The following is a 25,969-nucleotide window of genomic DNA, read 5'->3' as shown; positions in this document are numbered from 1 at the left end:
CAGAAGAGAAGGCAGCGCGGCAGCTGTCTTATCTTCATGACGGGCGTGTGGAGCAGGTAATAAAAAGTCGAGCGCTTTCATCCCACCCCCGCATGCCCGCATGTTTGAGATATTTCCGTCATAATTCACAGCATGTTTGAGCCACAGTTCTTGCTTGACATTTCAAAAACAACTCTGTAGACAAAGAAAAATCATTTGACATGAAATAATTGGGTGTGAGAATGTTACCGTATGGCTGCAATATATCCTAAATAAATAGGAATGCATTAATGCCTATGTGACAGGAGGGGGTTCGCATGGTCCAGGATGAGCCAGGATGTGAGGTGCAGAACTCTGGAGACTCACAAAGATGAGGAAGTTGAAGACGAACATGAGGTATTTGATGCAGCTGAGGCAGTCGCCCTCCATGGCCGTTCCTCTTGCTGAAGCCTCGCCCAGCCCCTGTGGGGACAGAGAGACACGTTATTTCACCCATGGCGTCCTCACAAGCTCACACAAATACACAACACACAACGTGGAGTCGTGTTTCAGAGCAGGAGAGCTTTTAGCTTAATGAACAGAGGGAGGGCCGTCCCTCCACCTGATGAGGCACTTTCCCTGATGAGGGCCCGGATCTTTCATCGCCTTTCTGGCATCGGCCTGGACAGCCGGACACAGCGGCGTCCTGGACGCCCGTCCAGCTCCAGAAGGAAACTCTTACAGAGTTACTGCCACTCGTTTATTTCAGCCGCTGCTTTCCAGGCTGCGAATGACACGCTGGGGTTTGTGTGCAGAAGAAGGAGAAGATCCTGGTCTTCTGCAGGTGCTGGTGCAGCAGGCGTCGTCATTTTTAACCGCGCTCAATTAAAACTATTTCAATTGGCCTGCGGGGTCTGTCTCAAGTTAAATGCATGCGTTCAATAGTAATGATGGGATTAAGTATCGATTGTGTCTCCGCTGAGTAGCTAAGAGCTGATAGCACCCTCAGGGCCATTAGCACTTTAATTAGCCCTCTCCGCTCCCCTGGTGACCCTACATGACGAAGGGGAGGGCTTCATTCATCCATGCAGGACCTGAGCTTGGGGTGGACCGAACGGCGAGTCGGACCCGGTATAAATCACAGTGGCAGGGCGCGGAGAAAGTGCAGCGTAAACAGGCTGGCTTTTCCCACGGCTCCCCCAGGACTGCGGTCCTCATCCATCAGGACACGAGGCAGATGCTGCACCGCATCCCCGCGGGAGTAGGGCTTAACACGACATCTAGCACAGGCCAGAGCTGAACCGTCACAAACGGCCAGCACCGCATCCAGAGAAAAAATGACATAAAAATAAAGACGCTGAACACAGCATATATATTATACACTATACTATAACAATATATATATATACACACACACACACACACACACGGGCACCAGTCACTGGCAGCACTTTTAAACTAAAGCCAACACACAACATACCGGGAATCACAGAATACATCAGACACCATTCCTCAGCTAATACTGAACATTCCTGCCTCACATCAGACCATCATCACCATATACCAAATGTCTCTTCATGACAGGTCGGCCACGTTGGACATTATTCATGTTTTGATAATGTTGACATATATATCTGCAAGTGACATAACTGCATAATTTCTGTTTTTAAGGGCATGAAATTTATGATGCCACAACAAACATACAGACAATTCATGAATAAATAAAGCTCGCAAACAAAAGATATCTCTGTCCTCAGTCCCAAACCCCTCTCTAAATCAATCAGAAACACTGACACACCGTGTTTCATACACAGCTATGCAAAGAAAGTTGTACATAGACAACAGCTTCAATAATCAAGCGCTGAATATTTAATAGGTCACTCCCGTTTGCCCGTTACCTCTACAGAGTTGGATTTTTATTTGAATGGTAAACTATGCTCAGCATTACCCCATGGGGTTCAGATATTATCATGCTTGCAGACTACAGACAGGTTTGTAAAATGGATTCCTTTATTCAGACAGCTGCCATTTCTCTTCATTCCACAGAAAATGAAAGTGATATATTCAAATTCACGACCTGCATTACAGATACTGAAAAAAACAACAACATTTCACATCATAAAAGAAATAATGCTGTCATTTATCAGTTCCACGCCTCGTCACTCAGGTTTTATCAGTGTGAGTGGCCTGTTCATTCCTGAAACCCTGTGCTGTGGGTGGATGGGTGGATTTAAAGTGGATCCAGATGTCTCATGGTTCCTTGTGGTGCCTGGTGCCCGAGCCGCTACAAACATCATCTCCTCCTACAGCAAGAACATCTCGGATAGGATGCAGACACAGTCCATAAAGGTGCCTAAACACAGCACTGCAGACTGATGATGAACTGCATGCACATGACACTGCATGAATACCACAAATGGGCTAAAACCAGGTCTTCAGCTCTGGTGAACCTGCACTGGTCTCACGATTCGATTATGATTATCAATGTCTCCATAATCAATGAATCACGATGCATCTTATCCATTTTTTTTTTACATTACTTCACATTATTATTTCCAACAAGTCAGTGAGATGAGAGTTAAGGGCTCTTTCACTCAGAGCAGCGGCGTGGCACCAGCATTCAGTCGGCTGCATGTTCGGATGACATCAAACCAACTCTGCATGCAACATTTTCTTGGCTTCAACATTTTCTTGGTTTTCTGCCGAAAACCTGACATGTGTTAAACAGCGACAAGCGAACACCGCTGAAATGGCAATCGAACGCAGCTACAAAGCACAGCTAAAACGTCTAATGGTGCTCAAAGGGCTTTCATTTCAAACGTCTGTTGTGGACGAGGCCAAACTCCTACCCGGAGCCAGAAAATCAACAAGCAATGTCATTATGATATAATCAATTATGTTCTGCACTGCATCGATACATGCAGTGTTTAATTTCAACACCCCTACTGAAGAGGTGCTGTTTCATCAGTATAAAACTGGACTGCCATCTAATACAGCTAATAATAAAGGTCTATTGCTCGGCTGCTACCTGAACTACATTACATGCTGACCTCCTGGCACACCCACATTAACTTGTTTCCATCAAAATGTTAAAATAATATATTACATTTACTACAAACTATATCTCTTATCACTCTAATCACTATATGATATCATCATATCATATTAGATTTCGCACATATCATGATTTCTCATGAAATCAGCCGTAAAAATAAAAGGCAATAGAAAAGAATCTGCCATGTAAAATAAAGTAGGTTCTACTGTGGCCATGATACCATTTTCCATCAAGTCTTGGGGGAATGGGTTTTTTGCCTAATCCTGTACTTGGACGAATAAAAAAAGTAGAGAAAAAAACATCACCAATCCAACAAAGAAACACTCTTGCAACAATCCATTAAGCCAGGAGCCCTCGATCAGACACATTCAGATCTCACACGTGCTGAAGCAGGTTCCTCATTTGCTTCAATGTGACCCAACACCAAACATCCCCAAGGCAGGAACAGGGCTTCACCTTGGGCTTGACACTCCTGCCATGATTAATCCAGTAGCTTTCCACACTGTCCCCCAAAAGCCCAGGAGGAGTTTATCATCGTTGGGCCAAGGACGGAGTGTCTTCTCCCTCCAAATCTCCAGTCAGCCATGTGTGTGCATTGTAAAATCCTAATTTCTCCAGAGTGGATCATGAGGACAACTAATTGACCAGGTCCATCCCCTACACCCCTGAGGAGCTGACCTGGAAGTCACCACCTGTAATTGACCTCAGGGGAGATGGGTAATTGCCTCTTCAACAGTGGAGATTGAGAATGTGTGTATGGGTGTTTTGTAGAAATGACCTCACAAAAATATAAAAACATGAAATATTGTTAAATTTAAGGTTGCACACAATAAAAGTACTTCTTTACAAAAGACAGGTTTTCGGTTCCATAAAAAAAATATTTTACACCTGAATGGTGACACAACGTCATGTCTTAAATTAAACGGCATTCTCTAGAATGTCTGTCCATATTTACAAATCTTCAAATAAATTGATGTTATTATGCAGCATGGCTAACTGGTTTGGCAACAATTCAGATTCCATTAGTTGTCCTTGCATCTGATTCAGAATGCTGCCGCTCGCATGCTGACCAAATCCAGGGACCCCTGACCTCCTTACTTCCCTGAGAACACTCAGGTCACCTGATCAGCTGCTGCTCTCTGTGTCAACAAGTAGGTGGGCGTGGTACTCTGTGGCGGGACCCGCCTTGTCTGCGACAGATTAAAGATGATTAAACAAATGACTTTTCTGTTGTATGTTTATTTTTATCTGTATGCATTCATTTTTGGAATTATGATTTGTGAATGTTCACACAACAACGCTTGAAGTAGAGACGTGAACCTTCAGTGGTCCCACGATTCGATTCAATTATCAATGCCAATGCCTCAATGCATCCCATAAATATTTCCATCCACCCAAATTTTCCAAATTTCTTAATTTACAATATGTTTCAAATACATCAGTGAGATGAGAGTTAAGGCCAGTGAAACACCAGCTGTTCTCAGATCAGGACGCTACAGTCATGATATAATCGATATTCGATAAGCGGAATTAAACTACTTCAACCTGAAAAACGGGTTCGAATTATTACAGGATACCTCTCCGAGTCGTTTCTTCTAACCTTCGTCTCTCACTAGTGCTCACTGCCAGGACGGGTGGGTGGAGGCACAACAGGCTACTGCCTGCCAGTCAAACCCTGGACATTTCTGCACCAAATTCATAATGCGTTCCATTCGGTCATATTAAACTGAGCAGGGCGAGTACCGTTGCATCCCTGGTGTTGCCGTTCCTAAATCCCACTTCATAAACTCGTATTAGTAGACCTCCCAGTCTAGCGAAGATAAAAGCTGGTGAATGGCAGGAAGCGAATACAGAGACCTCTGTAATGGGATTGTCATGTCCCCCCAGAGGCCTCTGCTGTCCCCTTAATGAACCTCCAATTAACAGCGGATCAGCCTGGAGCTGCCATGCTTTGAAGTGTGCAGAATGCTAACCAGAGAAGCAGCAGCATGAACAGGGGGCTCACCGAATGGAGACGTGTGCATCCGCTGAACATAAGGCGGGGCTGGACCCTCACAGTGCCACATACGGCAGTGTCTTGGTGCAGCTTGGTGCAGGTTGGCAAATTCCGCCAACTGAGAGCCGATGCCGCACAGATTAGCCTTCCCTTTTCCCGTATTGCATGATTTCATGCTAATAGAAGTCTTGCAGGCTAAAATGACTGAGATGAACTTGGCTTTTCTAATTTTCTAATGAAAAGGATGAATGTTAATGAATATGGGTCAGAGCATGTGGCTTGCTCTGATAAAAATTAAATCAATAATACAAAAAACACACTGTCCCAAATCCAAATTATTAGTATTACTCAAAGTTGCCAGGAAAGGGGGCTTCTAAAGCTTTTCAGACCAGTGTGTGTCTTGATTAATTAATGTTCTCATTAATTGTGCAGCTCTTGCCGGAAGGACCCGTGACTTGTACAAAGTTGTACAAAGCAGGGACGGTGGATCCTGTGCTCCAACATCGTCGCGAGCGAGCAGCTGCATGTTGAAATGGAACACAATGAGGCTGCTGGGTCCGAGTCCTCTGACCGAAGCAGCTGACACCCACATGAAAAGGCCGTTCTGATGCGGAGAAGAAAGCTCTCAGTCAGTGGCGGCCACAGAGAACACTGATTAATTTACTTCGTCCGCGATAATAAACGGGTCACGCGCACGCTCAAATGCGTCACTCTGTGTGCAACTTAACAGGAGGTTAACTTGATTACTTCCACGAGAGTCTCTTTTCCCGTCTTCGTCGACCACATGATCAGGAAGACACAGGTGCATACAAACCATGCCAGTCTGGGCAACCAAACAATGATGAATTCATGGTGACGGAATTGCCATACACCGAATCCAAAGCCACTAAAACATTTAATATTAGTTAACATTTAACAAAAAAGCTGCACTTAGCCAAAGTTAGAAAATAGTCCCCCAATTCAAAAAAAAAAAAAGAATGAAAGAAGCGCTGTGTCTCTCCTGTGAGCTTTAGGCCCCGCCCCTGAGGTTTCAGCCAACCTGACCTATAACCCCCGAACGCATCATATATACAACAATGGTGGATCATACGTTCGTAGCTGTGCTGCAGCGGCTGCAAAACCTCATAAAGCAACTAGAAGGACTCCTCTCTGCTGTGCACATTTCGAACTAAACGCAGGGACGTAGGGAGTTACAGCGCCACCTACAGCATCCGCGACGTTCTCTGTGGAACGTTTCAGCTCCGTGTGGATGCAAGTTTTTTTAAACACCGAAAAACACGTTTTAGGGACCAGCGTTTTTTGTGTGGACAGGGCCTGAGAAGGGCTTCAGGTTTAAGAACAGATACTTCGGCACTTTCATCTTGTCATCAGCACCAGCATCAAATGATACTGACCTCAATTGATCAATGTGACACTCGGGCAGCTGATCGATCGCTTATTAAGCGCCTGAAGTGATTCTCCGGCATGCACGGCGAGCGGCTTTCCATCATCTAAGGTGTCATGGGCACACACACAACCACTGATAAGCCTGACAAGACGCCGCAGTGGCTTCCCATGATCCTGGAATTTCCCCCTCAACCCAATTACCCATAATCCAATTCCTCGGCAAAATAGGCTACTCTGCTGAAATTGCATTAGTGACAAGGATTGGGTGGAAATCTAAATTTTGTCTGGCTTTTGCAGTGGAAAGAAACTGTAAAGTCAAGTCACCAAATGAGTTTCCACACTTTCCACACGCGGGCTCTGGTGTATGAGAATAATGCCTGTTCGCACAGACCAATATTTATAATAGTAAATAAAAAAACACAAAGGCCGTTGAGATTTAGAAAGAGAACCCCTCCATAAAACCCTGGATGTGTGGGAGTGGAAGACCTTGGGCCACACCATCATGCTGACAGATACTGAGGTGAAGAACAGGAGTCGGGATGGAGCTTCAGCCATCAACTATCTGAAAATTACTCTGGGCAAAAACGGCTAATTTGCAAGAGGTGCAATGATCCATTTACCAATGTATTTATTAAACTGACTAACTGGTGTTATATGCTTTGGTTTGTTGCATTGGTCATCTAATTGGAGCTGCCACTCCTGCTTTGTGTGTTTGGAGTTAGCATGTTCTCCCCATGCTGACCTCTGGGTTCTCCGATTTCCTCCTGCCATCCACTGGAGAACTGTCGGCTCTGTAGGTCTGTAGGTTTGGGTGTGTGAGTTCTAATCTTCTGACACCAGCCAACCATTAAAACATCCATTTTGTTACATTTCATACAATGATTGCATGAGGTGTGATAAATAAATCTTTTATAAATATATCATCATTTTTATGCACACAGAAAGCAGTAATAGTAGTGTAGGAGGTTCCTCTTATTCAGATGTGGGGTTTGGTTTGGTTTTCTTGCTTTGAAGTTGCTTTCCTAAAGCGGGCAGATTCATTTATTTAAACTGCCATTTGATCTCCATGTGTTCTTTTGTATTTATGCTCTATTGTTTAATAAATCTGCTTTGTTTAATGTCACACTTGCGTTCTCAGAATTCGTAGAGCGGGACTGGACGTACACACGGTAAAGTTTCCAGAGGCCATGAACCTAGACACTGGTCTTGAGGCAGGTTTTAATGTTTAGTGGGGAACAGGGCATTAGCGTAACACTTAACACAAGTTACTGTCAGTGTGAACAAACCACAGCCCTGCCGACGGCGTCCAGGGTGGGCGGCCATTTGTCTAATGAGTGATCGCTCACTGGCCTGTCACTGTACCATCTGGAGGACAAGACCTGGCCCCCAAAAGCCTGGATTCGGTTATAGACGGTCAGGGCCTTGGAGAATTAAATAATTGTTCTGTGTAACAAAGGCAGCATGAACACACAAATCATGGACAGAACAGCAAAACTAAGTCTTTTTATTGATAAGTCCTTTTCATAGATCCCTGATTGAAAACGACAGAGCCAAAATGAGTATATCCCAGAAACTACAAGGTCTATTGCTATCATTCTGGTATCATCATAAAGGCTAATTCTAATATGACTTGGAATCAGCATATATGTTAGTGGGCCAGAGAAAGTGATGTCACAACCATCGGGTCATGACAAGTGAAGGTGAAACATTTCTTTTTATTTTATACTGGAAATGGAACTGACTGTTTAAAAACATGGAAACTAATTGCCGGGTGAAATATGCAAACCAATGTATCTTATTGTACAAATTATACATCGCCCTCTTGTGGTCTCCAACAGTGATTACTTCAGTTGTACAGAAGGTCAACTTATTTACATTTTACATTTACCTTTGGGCAGATGAATCAATTAATTATTTAGTGAATTTTATATATATATATATATATATATATATATATATATATATATATATATGTGTGTGTGTGTGTGTGTGTGTGTGTGTTTATTTTCTGCACCCTGCCACAACCCTGAGCAGGACTAAGCAGTTATGGAAAGTGAACATATATGTTTTGTCTTAATTATGCATGATTTGTATATGTCTAACTGTACTGTTTTGTGGCTGGTTGTGAGAAGTACTGTGTCACCATAGTAATTCAAGGAAGCAGTAATTCTATAGGCTGGCCACCATCTGCCCAAAGGTAAACATAAAAGTGAAGAACATTTGTCCTTGCAGACAAACAAACCTCCTTCCAAAAGGACCAAAGTCTTTTGTTTTACTAGAAGGAAGAAGAAAGAGGAAGTCAGTGTCCACTTCCAGGCCAACAGCTGAAAGAATGGCACAGGAAGGGGAACACCCCAGTGAATCTCTGAGCACACACACACACTCGTGTGCGCGCACACACCTCTGTATATATGTGTATGTGTGCCACTTAATAATTATGCAGTCGGGCATACATGATTAATCCACTCTCATATCACCAATCTCCCAGAGGCTGGGTGCACACACTCAGATATTAATGTGACAAGAGAGCTTATGCCTCGCACACTGACACCATTACATGTCGATTGACTCCGGTTGAAAGACGGTCACACCTGCACTTTACGCCATGTGCACAATATACACACACACTCCAACAATTACAGACCCGATCATTTCTGTGGGTCGGACAAAAGCTTGTTTAGCCTCCAAGAAGCCGGCTTGACTCTCTGCCTGGGGCGTGTGACCAGAATTTTAATGCTGCAGGTCTCAATGCAAATGGGGGGCGTCCTTCTTACAAAGACCCCGGCAGAACTGGTGTGACGGCCCGTGTGACAATGGGTTCGAAGCGACACACCGAGGCCACTGCCCCCATCTTGGTTACTTTCATTAACGACTAGTGTCTGAAATGAATCGGTCCTGCATCAGGGGACGTTCAGCAGTATGTGCGGCCTGAATATGTACGTACCATGGTGTCGCTCCTGGTTCCAATTATTCACGGATTTTCACTTTCTTCTGCTCTCCTGCTTTCATTAGCTGCGGGGGAGAAAAAAACAAAACATCAATGCCATGCCCTTTGAAGATGACGTTTTAATCATTTAAAGGCGTAACCAGCAAACACCGCATTCATTTGCATGATTCCTCTTAATTGCACAAAGCACTGATTATTTCATGTAGCATGAAAAAGGGACGACTACATTCAGAATATGCATTTCTAGAAATGACCAACGAAGAAAATGTTCAGAATACGTTCAGAAAATGCATATCCAGAAATGGTCAATGCCATCACAGCGCTTCACAGATAATCTGTGATTGCAACTAGATCCTTTTATACATCATCAAGCACGCAAGCACACTCACCTATGAACCAGAAGACCCAGGTTCAAATCCCACTGACTACCATTGTGTCCCTGAGCAAGACACTTAACCCAGGGGGGGCTGTCCCTGTAACTGCTGATTGTAAGTCGCTCTGGATAAGGGTGTCTGATAAATGCTGTAAATGTAAAATGTCATGTCCTGAAGTGGGCAGCACACATAACCACTTCAGAGGAATCACACACGCGGGAACTCTTCGTAAAGTTGGAATTTTTTTCAAAACAGCAGTATTTGTTGTATTTTGTTCAGTGTTCATATCGATAGACGTGAAGTATCCGAACGACTCAGCGTTTCTGAGGGTGCTCGAAAAGTGAAACGAGACTTGACAACACTTCACTGGTCAGGTTGTGTGGCGGGTGCGCCGGCCACTATATTAGAAACATTTAGATGGTACCTGGCCTTTATTAACCCTGTAGATGCACCTCAGGGGTCAGCCAGGAAGAAGTGCAGATAAACACACGGAGGAGGCTCACAGCAAACCAGCATTTGGGCTCGGGCACTTAAAAAACGACCGGCCGTGAAATTCATTATTTACGGCCCACTTTCCGCAGAGTGGCGCCCGGCGAAGGCACCGGCGTTTTCTCCACGAGGATTTCTCACTTCCCAGCTGGAGGGAGAAGCGAAGAGGGACAGAGCGGCGCGCTTGCTGCCGCGAATGCTGCCTGAAGTAGGTGAAATATTAATGTCTGCTGCTCGGCTAATTGCCTTTTATAGCCGCACGCGACGTTCTCTCCCGGTTCCTTCTCTCCTTGATTAGCGTCTGCGGCCATGAATAATGTATGGAGGCCGGTGTTGCTCGCTCATTACCTGGAGCTCGCTTTAACTGTTAAAATACTAGCAACTTTCCTGCTATTTTCAGCCTCGCTGAGCGGAGCCAATTAAAGCCACCGTCACCGGCTGGCGGAGACGCGTTCAGTCAGCAGCAGCTTTGGTGCTTTTTAAAAGTGCATATCATGTTTGGCAGAAGGGTGAAGGAATCTCGAGATGTAGCGGGTTCTGCATGTCGCCCATCAAGCACAAGAGACACACCAGACATCTGCTGGACCAACGGCTGCGTCATAAATCAAGCCAGAACATAGAAACAGCTCATAAAATTGGGGCAGTGGTGACCTAGCGGTTAAGGAGGCGCCCCCCGTTAATCAGAAGGTTGCCGGTTCGAATCCTGACCAGCCATGGTGCCACTGAGGTGCCACTGAGCAAAGCACCGTCCCCACACACTGATCCCCGGGCGCCTGTCATGGCTGCCCACTGCTCACCAAGGGTGATGGTTAAATAGAGGACACATTTCACTGTGTGCACCGTGTGCTGTGCTGTTGTGTATCACAATGACAATCACTTCACTTCATAAACAGTGATTCATTTTCTAACCCAGCAACTGGGGACGCAGGTTTCTCTGTGTCGGTCCCAAGCCTGGGTAATTGTGGAAGTTTGCATCAGGAGGGGCTTTTACAACCAGATCCACTGTAGTGACGCCTAACAGGAACTGCAAAAAGAAGGGGGAGGAGTTTGGTAACTTTATAGAAATATCTATTTCCTCTTCTAATATCAAGTCATATCTCTTAAGCAATCAGCAACTGTCACCCGCCCCACTCATCAGAACATGCATCAAAAAGGGTAAATCAATCTCATAAGCCTACACACACACCCATTCCCAGAGCCATGTTGGTAACAGGCATGCTGGTGAAGAGTTGTCATTATTGTTTGGTTGCTATGGCAACCATCCTGGTGGATAATGTGGAGCACCAATAAGATCTCGAGGTACAGTTGTAGAAAAACACACACACACACACACATACAAGCCTCAATCTCTTGAGGCTATTTTGGTCAGTTAGGGGGTCAACCCAGAGTGCACCTCCTCCGTATCTCCTCCAGAAATGTGACGAACCAGGCCTTTACACACCGTGGCATCCGGGATCGACCGCTGTGCACCAGGACTATTCCCTGAACCACAGATTGATTGGTTTCCACTGAGTGGATGGGTATTCTCTAATGATCTCTGAAGACAATATGGCCGCATGCTTTAGATCTTCACGCTGCCAAGAGGCCATTAATCATGAATCCATGCTCTCTTAGAGACAGTAACCGCAACAGTGTGGCAAGGAGCACGGATTTCCTTCCAGCGGTATAAACATTACAGCGGAGCCCAGTTCAGCCTGGAAGACCCGAGGTCAGGGCGCAGCATGGACTGGTGAGTGACACATCCTCCAGGAAGTCAGGGGAATAATAATAACAATATGGTCTTTCATTCAGAAATACTATTCACGATCAGGGCTATTAAATAAAATCTAAGGGTGGAAATGTAATGATTAATTGATTTGTTACAAAAATATTATGCATTTAATCACATTTTGAATTCCAGGCAAACGGGAACTTTTGTCAATGCACACCGATGGTACATGGTACACCGATTACATTCATGCACACATCAGAGCTACAAATGTGGAAGAATCAGGAAAAAGCGCATTGCTAGGAATGATCAGAGCAAAATTTTATTTCATAAGACTTCCTGGCAGAAGACTTGATAAGGCAAACTACAGATCCCATAATGCACTGCTTCAGTTGCCTTGCCAAAAGCGATCAGCAGTTTCCACATTGTCGGCAAATTCTTTTTCGTGCTTCAAAGTCACCAAAGCACAGTGCAAACGCATAGTGCACTCAGTGTTTCAGGAAAGTGCGCATTGCATTATGGGATTACATTCAGCAAGGCAACTGATGCATTTGGTCAAATTACCATTTATGTTTCTGCTTTGTTTTTTTAAGAGAAAAGACCATTTAAAGACAATACCATTCTGAAAATGTACTTTTTATTTTTAAAGTACACTTTTTTATATTTTTAAATCTACCCAACTTTAGCCAGTGATATTATTTTTGCTTCTCTGTGTTGAATTGAAATGCAGTTTAAATGCATTTGTAACGTTTACATTTAAGGCATTTGGCAGACGCCCTTATCCAGAGAGACTTACAACGTACTTTCATGTTACCATCGATGAAGATGATTTGTTTTCCAGAAGTTAAAAGACATTAACTTTACAATATTCATGTCCATGTCTATTATTTGATTCTTTCACCCACTAAAATACTTTGAAGTGAAAAAAATATTTGCACTTTGGGGCAAATTTGCTTGTGCGATCAAATGCAATTGATCAAGATAAATTCATTAAAAAGTCTCTTGTCAGGACATATATGTCACTGACTCCAAAGGCCAGGTATTGTCATAATTATATTAAATGTGTTATTGGGAAAATGCTCATGATGTGGAACATTCATGCAATGTTAAAATGATTTTGAATTGATCAGAAAATTGGTCTGATGACAACTTTTGCCAGATGGGACAGTCAGACAGCTGCTGTCCTGATCTGAAGAGCTTGCGGTGACAGCTCATCTCCAGACGGCATGGAGCTGCTGATGGAGGTTACCCCCGCCAGCAGCTGCTACGCCTCTGCGCTGCTCCGTCTGGACCCCCTCCCTGGCTTTCATTGCTCCACCTCGCCTTTTTTCCCAGGCCACTGACTGCTTCGTACCGAGGGACAGGAATGAGGCACAATTAAGAGACGGGGTCTTCAGTACGGGTTAGAAAAACACAGTAAGCAGGCAGTGAGGAGCGCAGCCCCCTTCATCTGAGCTTCTCGTGGGTGGAATGGGGGATGGGGCTGCATACCATCTACCCACCCTTACTATTGAACTTCAATCCTGGAACTGATGGTATGTTTCATCCCAACTCATTTCAACTTTACACACTATAGCAGGAGCAGAAAAGTCTAATTAAAACTTCATGGTTTGTTAATCCAAACACATGATATCAGAGCTTTTTCAGGCCATAATAAAACTATTATAAATGTTACATTTTGTGTGTGAGATGAGAGGAGTGGAGACACATCATCACAACACACTAGCTGGCTGAGCTCTGAGAAGATTTCATCTTTATATAAGCAACATGACATTCGGAATTGTAGTGACTTAGAATTGTAGAATCGATATGACCTAAGAAACCCAAAATAATTAAAAAAGAATAAGGAGGAACAACAGAAACTGGAACACAATGAACTTAGTATTAATGGTGATTAATGGTGTATTGTTTTCACTCTAAATGTTTTCCCACAGAGAATAGACTCAGCCTGGATTTCACCGTTTAAATCAATATCCAGTCTGAACCCTCATCCATCACGTTTGGGGAAAATAAGGAGAACTGAGCAGAAACAATGCTGTGACCTGCAGTTGTGGCCACACTATTAAAATGCTGTTCTACATGTGGAAACCTGAAGTTGAAGACATTCTCTGATGGATAGAATTTATACCTCATATTCTTCTTCCTCAAGACACCTCTGCAGCCCACTGTGGACACCCTCATTAAAAACCTGAGTGGGGAAATTGTGCCCTACTGGCTCCACTGTGACCAGCATGGCCATTAAAACAAACGGGAGCCATGGGACGATGACACAGCCTCATCATTACCGTGGTTCTTCTGCACTGCACCACTGTGAACATACATTTACATTCAGCCTGGATGTGGGTCACTGTCATTACACAGGGACAGTTCCTGCCGTCGGATAAAACCATCAAAAACGACCCTGTGTACGGGAGATTTTTAAAAATGGAAAGTGGAATCTGCAGAAGGTAGAATCAGCTAGAAGGGACGGACGTTATGGCTGGGTTGCACACTGGGTTATGACTGTCTTGCAGCTGGATCACAGACTCCAGGGTAGGTGTCCCTCATAAACAAACACAAGACCCCGCCCGGTGGAATGTGGTGCAGGCGCTCTGTAATTGGCTCTTTAATTGGGTGTTAGCACAAGGGAAAGGCTTTGAGTCTCACTTACCCATTACAGTGTTATTTAATATTTCTTCTGCAATGCAAAGCTGATTCGGAATGAAATTTTCTATGAATTAAAATTATTTGAAAATAAAACAAACAATGTAAGCGTGGCTGTCAATCAATTACTATTCTATATCCACATAATTTACACATTTAAACTGTGTGAGAAAGTGGCTCAGCTTTATTTTTTCCTTTAAAACACCCTGCAGAATGGAAATAAAATGCTCCCAAAACGTTTATACAATTGGCACCTAAAAACGTATTCAGTTGATGCACCAAAAAACCCACTGTGTACTGTGTCACATGGTAATATGTGCATTTAAATATTTTCATCTGCTCACGGCCACACAGGAAGCAAACAAAACGCAGCTGCGTTCATTTAACATTATTTGTACATTAATCACCACAATTAACACATTAATTCTGACAGCCTTACAGAAAATAGATTTATATATTTTAAATGGTCATTATGAGTAGCCTGTGTCAGGGTCTCAAAGTCCCAGAAACTCGTTATAACCAGGAAGGAGATAGACAATGAGAGGCTGCATCCTGCGTGTCCTCCAATAAAACCCTCTTACTGCCGGAGAAGACAGAGAGGGACAGAGACTCCAAAAACCACTCAACAAGCCCAGACATAAACATTCAAACCGGGCGTTGAGAACATTCAGGCTGGAAAAATGTCTTATCAGGACAAGCGGCCTGTGGAAAGGGCTCTGGTTACAGCACTGGAGCCTGTGCAGGCCAGGACTGGGGACGGCTGAGGTTGACTCGCTGCTATGGAGCACCACCCAGAGCGACAGGCGATGGGAACGGGGCTTTATGTGCTTACGTCATCTGGCGTGAGGAGGACAAGAGCGAGAGGAACATGAGGGGTTTTGGTGGACGTCCAACACAAGTTCCTAAAAACAATCCATGTCAATTGGTTTCCAGCCCAACATCCATGCCGAGATGGATGTGAAACTCAAGTCTTCAGAGAATTCACAGCAAGAGTCCCCTGGTCAGCGGCCGGCACACCTAAATCACCTCCTATTATAAATCTGAGAAGTTCTCGTGAGGATCAGCTATATATCCTCTTCTTGACTTGATGTAGTGCAACACTGCGCTCTACACATAGGGCTTGTAGACGAGTATTCGGCATCATTTAGATTTACATGAATAAATAGACCAAGCAAGAAAGAACTGCCTCTTGAAAAAAGGAAATGAACTCTGAAATTTCAATATCGGAAAAAATGTACATTTAATGCTAGAACAAAAAGTTGAACAACAACAGAATAAGACAATTCAACAGTGATTCACAGTTGATGACATGTGAGCTGATACATTGTGAACGTGTTGCTGTGTGATGAGGTTGAGAGCGACCTGCTTCATACAGCATTGCTCTCTGTGTATCTAGCGCAGCCGACGAACAAGAAAACCACAATTCTTCAAACTCCAGACCCCCCCCACACACACGATTCAGTTGCAGGGATCGGGCTGCAACCACTCGCTACTAACACTGCAACACGACACCATCTGGTTCTGCTTCTGGAGAAAAACATTTGCGTCGGGACTCGGGAGGCAAGTAACTCTGGCTACGAATGATTTCATTGTTTCAGTGGTTTGTGCTCAGGGAGTGGTGGCACTAACCAGCAGTTAGACCTCAGCTCCTCCTCACTGGACTGTCAAGAGCCATGAAAGTCTACCTCTATATGCAGACACAATCACTGAAGGATTATGGGATATAAATAAAAAATATGTTTTTGGTGCTGCAATTTTTGGTGCTTAGTGGCTTTGAGGTTTGATCAGATCTGTCAAAACGACAAAGACGTGAGTGATGGAGAACGGGGAGACTATCACAAGCAGTGGTCTCATCAAATGAGAATGGAATGTTGAAGCAGACGATATAAGAAAATGAGCTCTGCACGTCAATCCCATTTCCCATATCTCCATCACCTGTCACTCCCCAGAAGCACAAGATGGCCTCAGCTGTCCAGGCGGAAGGAAAATCCCGCACCGCTGCGGGGTAACGGGATTGATTCCTCGATTAGATCACTGGGGTCTGCAGCTCCGGGGAGATGTTCCGGCCATCTGTTGAGGGTTAGGCTACTCTTCACTGCCAGCGCATACCACGGCACGTCCATCACCACTGTGGATATTTCAGCGCTGTTCTCACGTTACCGTACAAAACGTGAGTATGAACATGTTTTCTATACACTTTCTTGTTTTGCATTGATATGACTCTACATGGAACCTGCCACATCATACAAGGCTGGACATGACTGCCTACCTCATCCCAACCTTCCTTCACAGACCTGGTCCCAACACGTGCTCATAACTAGGCCACCAACCACCAACCAACAGTATCACCTGATGACAAGACCAAGAAATCTGAAGTGACACACTGGACACATCACGGTCCACGCTTCCATCAGCCAATCTACAGCACTGTCAGAAACATTCTATCAGGTCCGAGGAGAGGGAGCCAGAGATTCAAATGTATGGCCTATTTTCCCCATGTAATATGTGAGTAATAATACAGAATCCCCCTGCTTCTTTGTTCCATTTTTATTATCTGCCACATGAGATCTACGTAAATTCGCTCTAGTCCGTAATGTGGATCTTGATGATCCACTACAACTGACCCCGGTGGGCCAGCAGCTACTGCGCCCCGTTGTGCCACAAACACTAAACTGCATAAAAGGCACATTTAAGGTGTTGTCTAGATGAAACTTTTATAAAGTGACATTAAAAAATGATGAGGCTCTTCCTCTGGGGGCAACTAGAATCTAATTGTATAAGTAAAAGGAGATTTAATCTGCTGTTAAACACCGGAGCTAACAGGGCAGAAGCACGAATGTGTCAGATGAAGGGTGGAATCCTGGGAAACTGCTTCTGCTCCAACACAGAGCCAATTAAAGCCCCTCCGAGGCATGTGTCGGGCGAATTTACATAGTACACTAACTTTCTATCTATAATATCTATAAAATACTTGAGATAGACAAAAGAAAATAAATGTCTTGAATTGATCATTTTATTATTATATATTAGTTTTCAATTATCAGTTTTATTATTATTATTATAATTAAATTGTGTTATAAGTTTATTTAAATCAAATAAATACATTTAACTAAATGTAAAATAATAAAAATTAAATTGAAAGGGTAACATAACTGTGTATACCAGATAAAAATATCTGGGCAATGCTACTGAAAGTGGACTTTCCACTGGAGGGTCACACCCATAATGCCAGTGAAATACAAGGTATTTATTTGATGCAAGTGATTCTGTAATATTTTAGAATTTTCTGTATTCAGCTGTAGAGTTTACAATAAAAATATAGTCAGAAAATATTTAAATAACACTATGCTTGTTCATATTTTATCATGCAGTCCCTCCAGGACTTTGCACAGGGCACCAAACAGGCCAGGACAGGTCCTGGTCTTCTCAAAGCAGGCTGTCAGTGCCAGATCAGTTCCACTTGGTTCCACATGCGCGGAACTGACGCAGAGGTGCACAACGACCGGCGAATTAATGACAGATTGAAGGCTTGTTTTATTTTATTTATTGGTTCTTATTTTTTAACTCTAGATTTGAGGAATATTAGTCATTTTAAATCCTATTTAAGCACTTATTTTTCAGAAACTTTTTAAGGATCCATGGAAACCCTGCCCAAAACTAATGGCTTGTGCTGCAAGCAGGTGTGGTTTCAAGCAGGCAATGTGACTTTTCATAATGCGTCATTTTCGCAAGGAGCGGATATTTCTGGAATAGGAATAATCATAATAACCTCTCCCATTGGCCAAATTTTTATACTGCACAGCACTAATTTGACTAACAGTTTATATTTTTATGATATCTTTAGATAAATTAATATATTTCAGAAAGGCGAAATATTACTATCAAGAACTAAAAGTTTTATTAATTCCTGTCATGACTGATGGCTGAAGGGGAAAAGAAGCACAAGACGGATGCAGGAGGGTATCTATTAACAATACAAATAAATAAGGTACGAAGGCCAAAAGACAAGGAACAAAAAGGAACAAAGAAAGAGTAGCCCACAGGCGTGTGTCTACTGACAGGAACTAGAAACTAAAACATAATGTAGGTCTCACAGACCTCCACATTAACGTTGCATCACCTACTGGGTGCTTCCGACCTGCTTTTAAGGAGTCCTGAGTAATCGTGCTTAATTCGCTTTAGCTGAGATTCCTCAGGACTCGGTAATAAGGTGCCTCGACACCGGATGTGGCGGCCCAATGAACCCCACAATGACAAATAAATCTAATCTAATGTAACCAATCATGGCTTTAGGGGGCGTGGCCAGCCGATAACCCAGAATCCATTGGAGCTAGTGAACATAAAACGTTTATTTCTCTTACAACTGTTTTAATTTTACTTCCTTTGTTAGGTACATTTTTTATTATTTCACACCTATTCTTTTTACTCAATATTGTGACTGCTTTGGGTCGAGAATCTGTATGAATCTGTATGAATCGGTATGAATGATGCCTCGGCCTTGGAGGAGCAGTTTCCCTGGCCAGCTGTGGTCATACTCATTCCCTCGGTGGGAAATGATGGTTTACTCGTCCCCTCAGGTAACAGTTTAAGCCGCCGAGGCTTTTTAATAAAGGGCTGTTATTTGATTCTGGGGCAGCAGGGCAGTGAGGTGTTACTAGGCTCTTCATGTTGGTTTTACTCTACGAAGAGAACGCCGGGGGCGTTGGGGTTTCTGTAAAAACTCACTGGAGCAATTAACATTGACAGTTGTTTTTCCCCATTATCTAAATATGTACACACGTAATTACACCACATTTACACAGTGTGAGGAGAGGCTAGTGACCCACTTCTGTCTGAGGAAATTTGCCACATTGTCCAAAAAAAAAAGAAAAGCAGAAGAGGGAGGAAGAAAAATCAAAGGGTGGATTTTCCTGCTTAGCTCAGCCGTTTTGGGGCTACGCCGTTTCACGAGAGATCATTCTGATCCGCAAGAATGCAAATAAACTCTCAACTTTTCCACAGATAAAATAACACTGACACATTTCCACAAAAAACCTGCCTGCTGTGAAGTTTCTTGGGAGGCCTTGTTTGCATGGATTGTCAGTTTGCAAGTTGCATTGTTTTTTTATTTGCATTTTGCATCTGAAATGATCTCAAAAACACAGAGAGGTTTCCCAGGCTCAAGCCTGTTCTGATGTCACTCTCCCTGCCCTCGTTCTGCCGGGTGTCCATGAATGTGTGTCCCCGACACCAACACCCACGCTGCCTCGGCCACCACCAATATATGGCAAACCAGTTGTAGTGAAAATATCTCTATTTTCTTTGTTTGATTGTGTTTAAGCGTGTATCTTATCAGGGACCATTCAAAAAGACAGAAGTTGAGGACAGACGTGATAGATGCCGAGTCTGTGTGTATGTACTGTAACCGCAATCTAATCTTTATCTGTTCAGCATCAGCTGGAGTCCCAGCCATCCATCAGTTGGAAGTTAGAATAACAGCCCGGCTGGAATGGAGGTTCTGGGCTTGAGTTGAGGTGGGGGTTGGTCTCTGCCAATGACAGCGACAGAGCAAACAAACGTGGCAGAATCTGTCAAGCAATGGAATGAGCTTCCAACGTGAAACCTGATCCACACGAGCATACCGCAGAGAGAGGGTGGATGAAAGGCGGGGGCTAATAAGTCGTGGTTTCTGGAGCAGTGCAAGGAAGAGACCCACCTCACCAGTGAAATATGCTTGAGTCAGGAGAATGGAAGCAGCAGCTGCCTGTTGAGAGGAGAGGCTATGAAAACAATTAAAAGAGGGCGATGGGGGAAGGCCAGTCTGAGCATCGCCGCTGCCTCCTGGGTTCGAAAATCCAACCTCAACTTCTTTACCCAGACAGCAATTCTGCAGTCTTCTCCTGCCTGCATGGAGGAAGGTAATCATGATAGAATGGCCGAGAAGAAAGAGCGTGCTAAGTGTTGGAAACATACCATGTTTCCAAAGTCCAAAGTCGTGTTTACACACCCAAAAAACAGGAAAGTGGCTGACCTTTCTCTAGTGACCCCTGCTCAGAGCGTAATGCAGCACTCTCAAATAATGCCCTGTTGTATTATTCACTAACTTCACAATATTCCGAGTTGTGTTTCTCAGAAGCCAAAAGCGAAGATTCTAGGCCATCGGTGGACTCGCTGGTCTTAGATCAACAGGGGGGATCCTCACACCTGTTTAGACATCTGCAGATGGACACCAGGTCCCGACCTCAAGAAAATGCTGTGGGGTCACTTGGGCAAGGAGGATTAAAGAGCTGAGACGAGGCCATGGCAGTCCTTGGAGGAGTTTACTGCCAAACGTCTACATTATACCACAGTTTACGGCTTTTTTGATCATCTGTAAAAACCGCCACCTGACACTGTGACCGTTAACCATGCAATACGACAGAATGATATTTAAAGTGAGGAATCCTCTCCACCAATAAAAACTGCCAGACTGGAATTGGAACATGAACTTTATGTGCATTCATTTTTGAACATGTTTTTTGTTAACAATTATTCTACTGCTGCACATATTTGGGATTAATATTCTTATCTTTTCTTTAAACAACCATTTTTTTTCTATGCAAATTGAAGAAAAGAGAGGTAATATCTGCTTTTTACCTCATTGAAAGCTCAGCACATCCACTTTCTTTTATTATTTTACTTTTTACTCAATAGTGAGATAAGCGGCAAAAATTCACTCCGGAGCACAAACAGGCACTGTTTCCTCCTGATAAGAACACTAGTTAGCAGCCCCGCCCTGTCACTTCCCTGTCTGGAGCACAGTGCCAGCTGCACGACGCACAACTCCACGTGTGTGTTAGTGAAAGAGGGCTCATCCAGCGTTCTCTGTTAATCAGGAGACATGAGGTGGGGACAAACCAGTCCCCAGAGTCGATTAGGGCGTAAAAGATGTAACGAGGCTTGACGACCGGCTCATTTGCAAGAGTGTCGGTGAATATTAACGTGGCGTGAGGGCAGCAGCGTCCCACGCTCCCAACACTGGCGCCCCGCCACACTGAACCTCAAACTAAGCAGAGGTGGCTCAGCAGCTCTGAGACGGATGCCATGCTTGCCCAGGCAGCGTAACGCCACTTATATCGTGCCTGAAACAGCAGAGAGGATCATCAAGTCCCAGCAGGAGGGACAGATCCTGCATCCCATTAATGTGGAGAGAGGACGTCCAAATGCCAAAAAGGGTCGGAAAGCAGTGTCTGCAGTTTCAACTCTGATCAATGAGAACAGTTTTACCATGATGTCCACCAGTTAAACTGATCTGGTAGAATCACCAGTAATCTTGTGTGTTGTGAGCCATGGCAAAACAACAATTTGGGGACCAAAGCAATATTTTGCTTCCATTAAGCATTCTGGTTAAACAATATTTCTTTTTTTATTGTATTTATGAATTGTTTATTTATATATGACTTTTTAATTGAATTTTCTAGTCATGGCCTGACTCCAGAGGGGTGCCCCAGATCCATGTCAACGTCGTCATCCCAAGTGATTGTTATAGATGGTCGGGTTGTTTAGTATTTAATCCCATTTACGGCCGTCGTGTGTTTGTGTCCATCTTTCCACCTGCCAACCCCGAGGACAGCTTCCATTGCTGGCTCCGAAGCTCACCAGGCAACAACGCCGGCTCCCTGTCCCCTGTCCATGGTTGGCTTCATGTTCACCAGGGTTCATCATGAGATTGTGGATGCCTGCATCGCTGTCCCCTGTCCTGTGGTGGCGAGGTGATGTGGAGCGGCCTGTCCATTCGGTGTCCCGAGTTCATACCCATGGTGCCAATGGGGATTGGCCAAGAACCATGAGATGATCGTCTGGCGCAGTGTCTCTCGATGCAGTGTCTCTCATCATCACTGACCGCTTTTCTCTTACTGTCTGTAGCCATCATCTCTGACCACTCTTCTCTAGGTGTCTGTAGCCATCATATCTGACCACTCTTCTCTAGGTGTCTGTAGCCATCATCTCTGACCACTCTTCTCTAGGTGTCTGTAGCCATCATATCTGACCACTCTTCTCTAGGTGTCTGTAGCCATCATCTCTGACCACTCTTCTCTAGGTGTCTGTAGCCATCATATCTGACCACTCTTCTCTAGGTGTCTGTAGCCATCATCTCTGACCACTCTTCTCTAGGTGTCTGTAGCCATCATCTCTGACCACTCTTCTCTAGGTGTCTGTAGCCATCATCTCTGGACACTCTTCTCTAGGTGTCTCTGGGTAAACAGTGAGCTGCTTTGGAGGGAGTTTTTGCTTCAGCACTCATAACTACTGTTGCAGAGAAACATAATTACTTTCCAGCTCTCTTTTGAACAAAAACCCAGCTCTGGGCAACGTTTTACGAGTTGAATCATCATCACTGGCAAACAGCGCTAGCAACTCTGACACTTTATTTATATATTTCAGCATTTTCCCCACAGTTTGTGAGAAAAATTCCTTTCCCATAAAGCCTTCCTTCCAGACAAAACCATCTGTAACCTCTAGGCAACTTCTAGACAAGGAAAGTAACAGGAAGTAATATGAGAATCATGATAAGCACTCAGGATAATACGAAGAAAATGCACTGGTCATGAGGAAATATTTTAACCTGGTTCATGTCTGTCTGTCCGTTGGACGTTTTTTTTGCACAATTTCCATGAACCATGTCCAATGTTACAACAGATCTGAATAAAATGGCAGAACCTTGAATTTAGAGATGTAATACGTTCACACAAGAGGTGTGAACTGTATAGAGTCCTACAAAATAATAAAATCATTTGGATTGATAGTCACTGTATTTTTTTGTTTTGTTTTACAGGTTAGCCTTCGGTCCCTCCCCTTTAGTTCCTACTTCTCTTGATATATATTGCTGATTATTCTCTGGGATGCACACAAAACAAGCTTTAAAAAAAGCAGCCAATGAGGACTCACTCGATTAGTTTCTGAAATATATTCACTTCTGGTCAGAAGCTACAGAACAGCCTGTTTTTCCGAAGCAGCTACATTTTCATGCGACTCTGAAACGAATAGAACAAATAAACAACTGAAATAAAAAAAATAAACCCTGAAATCTACTTATAAACCAAAATTTATCAAAGTATAAAAAAAAACACACACTTTCTTTCCACAATGGAAATCCAATAATCTTCAGAAAGTTCATGTTTGTTACACACTAAGGAATCTGAGACTTGCTCCCTGCTGTGGTCCAGTGATGATGAAGGAGACGGTTCTCACCGACACCTTGACCTTCTCGCTCTGTGCACATTTTCACTAAATAATTCCCAAAAAACTCAAAAAGTCAAATTTACCAGAATATTGTTAAACTAAACTGATGACAACCCTAAAAAGCTGAACTTAAACAACAGTTCACACATCCCCAGTCCAAGTAAAATGGACCCATGTTCATGTTTTCCGGTATAAATCATCAGCTGTAATTTACATGACTTTTAAAAGGAGGCACGCATGCTGGAATATAGAAGCAACGCACACAGCAGCATGCGACGTGGTTCACACTACGTAAAGCCAGTAAATATACTACAGACCTGCGCGAGTTTTACACGTTTTGGCTGTAAACGTAGGAAAAGTCGTTTCTCGACCAGCCTTATGGGAGCTGTGTACTTCATTATACAATCACGTGTCAATCAGGTTTCAAAATGTATATGTTTATTTCATAATCCAAAACTTTTCAAGACCTGCAAAATTCTCTTTTCAAATCCCATGACTTTTCCAGGTTTTTAACCCTGCATTTAAGCGTTATGCCTCTCTTCCATTACAAGAACGGAGGTAATCAAGAAAACTTTCAAACCTCGATCAGCCTCAATTCCCGCGAACACGTCATTTTTTAACCTCCGGCAGTTCACTACATTGTACCATTGTAATCATTGTACCATTAAAGGTTTTTTAATGGCCGGTATCACTCATAAACGCATTTATGAGTGATACCGGCCATTATTGTATTACCACTCTATTACTAATTTACTAAAATGCATATAAAGATATAAAACTCCTTCCCACTGCACTACACCATCAGCATGGACCTCTGCGAGGTGTCTGGGGAGATTTTCACCCTGACAGAAGCTGGAGAGCGAGGAAAGGAGATAAGAGGAAATTCCCTGCCAAGCCGTTATACTGAAACCCGTCAGAAACGTCAAGACCGCATTTCATAACAGAAATCTAATGAGGTGTCAAAAAAAGCATATTAATGTCTTTCAAGATCAAATCAGCCAGACTGGAGATTTGAGTTCATCCATTTAAAGTGTCCCTCAGCAGAAGGTGCCCGACCGTGTGATGACCCCACGCGTCTCCGTGGGAACGCCGCCAGCTTGTCCAACAGAAGACAGTCACTAATTTGATGACTTGTCTGCAGCAGAGTTTTCAATATAAAAAAGGAACTGAGCAATATCCAGAGCTAGTTATTAAAAAGAACTAGTACCTGCATGCTCTCCACTCACAGGCAATTCATGAATATTTGATAAGATTATTAAGTGACTGAAGCTCACATGCATAACTCGTATTAAAGGGATAAAGTTGTGGAATACACAGCAGGGCTTTATAATGCTGGAGAATTATAAATAATCCTACTGACCAGTGATGCATTACAGCGGCTAACAAAGCACCAAAAGCAAAAAAACAAAGAACGATGATGATGGTGATGATGATGGTGATTTCACAGCACAGAGAGAGACGTGCAGATGGTACTTTAGACTCTGCTGCTTATCATCTAAAATCTCTTTTATCATCCAACGCTGAACATCTCAGAAGAACATCTCAGCAGCCAGCGGTCTGCAAATCGCCAGAAGGTTAAAGGCTGAAGGTTTTCGATTACGTGGGTTTCGGGGATAAAGTGGGATTAGCGGAGCGCCGGAGCCTCCAACAGGAATCAAACTTGATCGAACAGAAGAAAGTCATAAAAAGCAGAGTACAGGACATACAGGACATCCACGGACTGCAGTAAACAAGGTTTTAAACACGGTCCGATCTTACCGTGGACCGCTGCCGGGAAGGATGGCTGCTGTGCGGCGCTCCGCAGACGCGCGGATCTTCTTCCAACGAACGAAGAGAACGAGTTATTTCTCTCGCATCGATATGGCAACTTAAAACCAAGAAAGAGCGATAAAATCCCGCAAAGCTCCGCGCACCGCAACTTCCACGCACGCCTCCCGCGCGCGACACCGCGGACTGCTCTCTGCGCGCTCCCGCGCCTGCGCGCGGAGGGGGCGGGGCGGGGTCGCGCTCAGGCCCCGCCCCCTCCGCAGATTTGGTTGATTGGGGTAAACGTTTAAAATGTTTTCCTCCCCCCGCGTGTCACCAGAACCGCCACAGATGGCGAGACAGATAAGGGACCCTGTCGAGCCAGCGCGGGTCGTGACACTGACATCCCCAGTGGCACACGTGACACCCCCGACCCCCAAATTCTCCTGATCTGGGTGTAGAAAGT

General features: G+C 43.9%; 1 protein-coding gene and 1 long non-coding RNA gene across 2 annotated transcripts in view; one reads left to right on the top strand and one right to left on the bottom strand.

Moving 5' to 3' along the window:
• The window catches only part of tspan18b (tetraspanin 18b), a 28,812-nt gene extending 3,084 nt beyond the window's left edge, over window positions 1-25,728 (bottom strand). The window contains exons 1-3 of the mRNA XM_028986641.1: window positions 25,516-25,728; window positions 9,340-9,407; window positions 346-441 (exon numbers count right to left, since the gene is read on the bottom strand). Coding sequence (XP_028842474.1) covers window positions 346-441; window positions 9,340-9,342 — 99 coding nt within the window. The 5' untranslated portion in view covers window positions 9,343-9,407; window positions 25,516-25,728. The remainder of the gene's footprint in view (window positions 1-345; window positions 442-9,339; window positions 9,408-25,515) is intronic.
• Window positions 10,352-13,968, top strand: LOC114794229 (uncharacterized). Its single transcript, XR_003750323.1, has 4 exons — window positions 10,352-10,413; window positions 11,820-11,934; window positions 13,249-13,448; window positions 13,848-13,968. It is a non-coding gene; the product is annotated as an uncharacterized LOC114794229 (long non-coding RNA).
• Window positions 25,729-25,969: the final 241 nt, after the last annotated feature.

The sequence above is a fragment of the Denticeps clupeoides genome, chromosome 7 (assembly GCF_900700375.1).
Source record: "Denticeps clupeoides chromosome 7, fDenClu1.1, whole genome shotgun sequence".
Lineage (NCBI taxonomy): Eukaryota > Metazoa > Chordata > Actinopteri > Clupeiformes > Denticipitidae > Denticeps > Denticeps clupeoides.
Note: the sequence above shows the minus strand (reverse complement) of the source record. Positions and strands in the feature narration are given on the sequence as shown.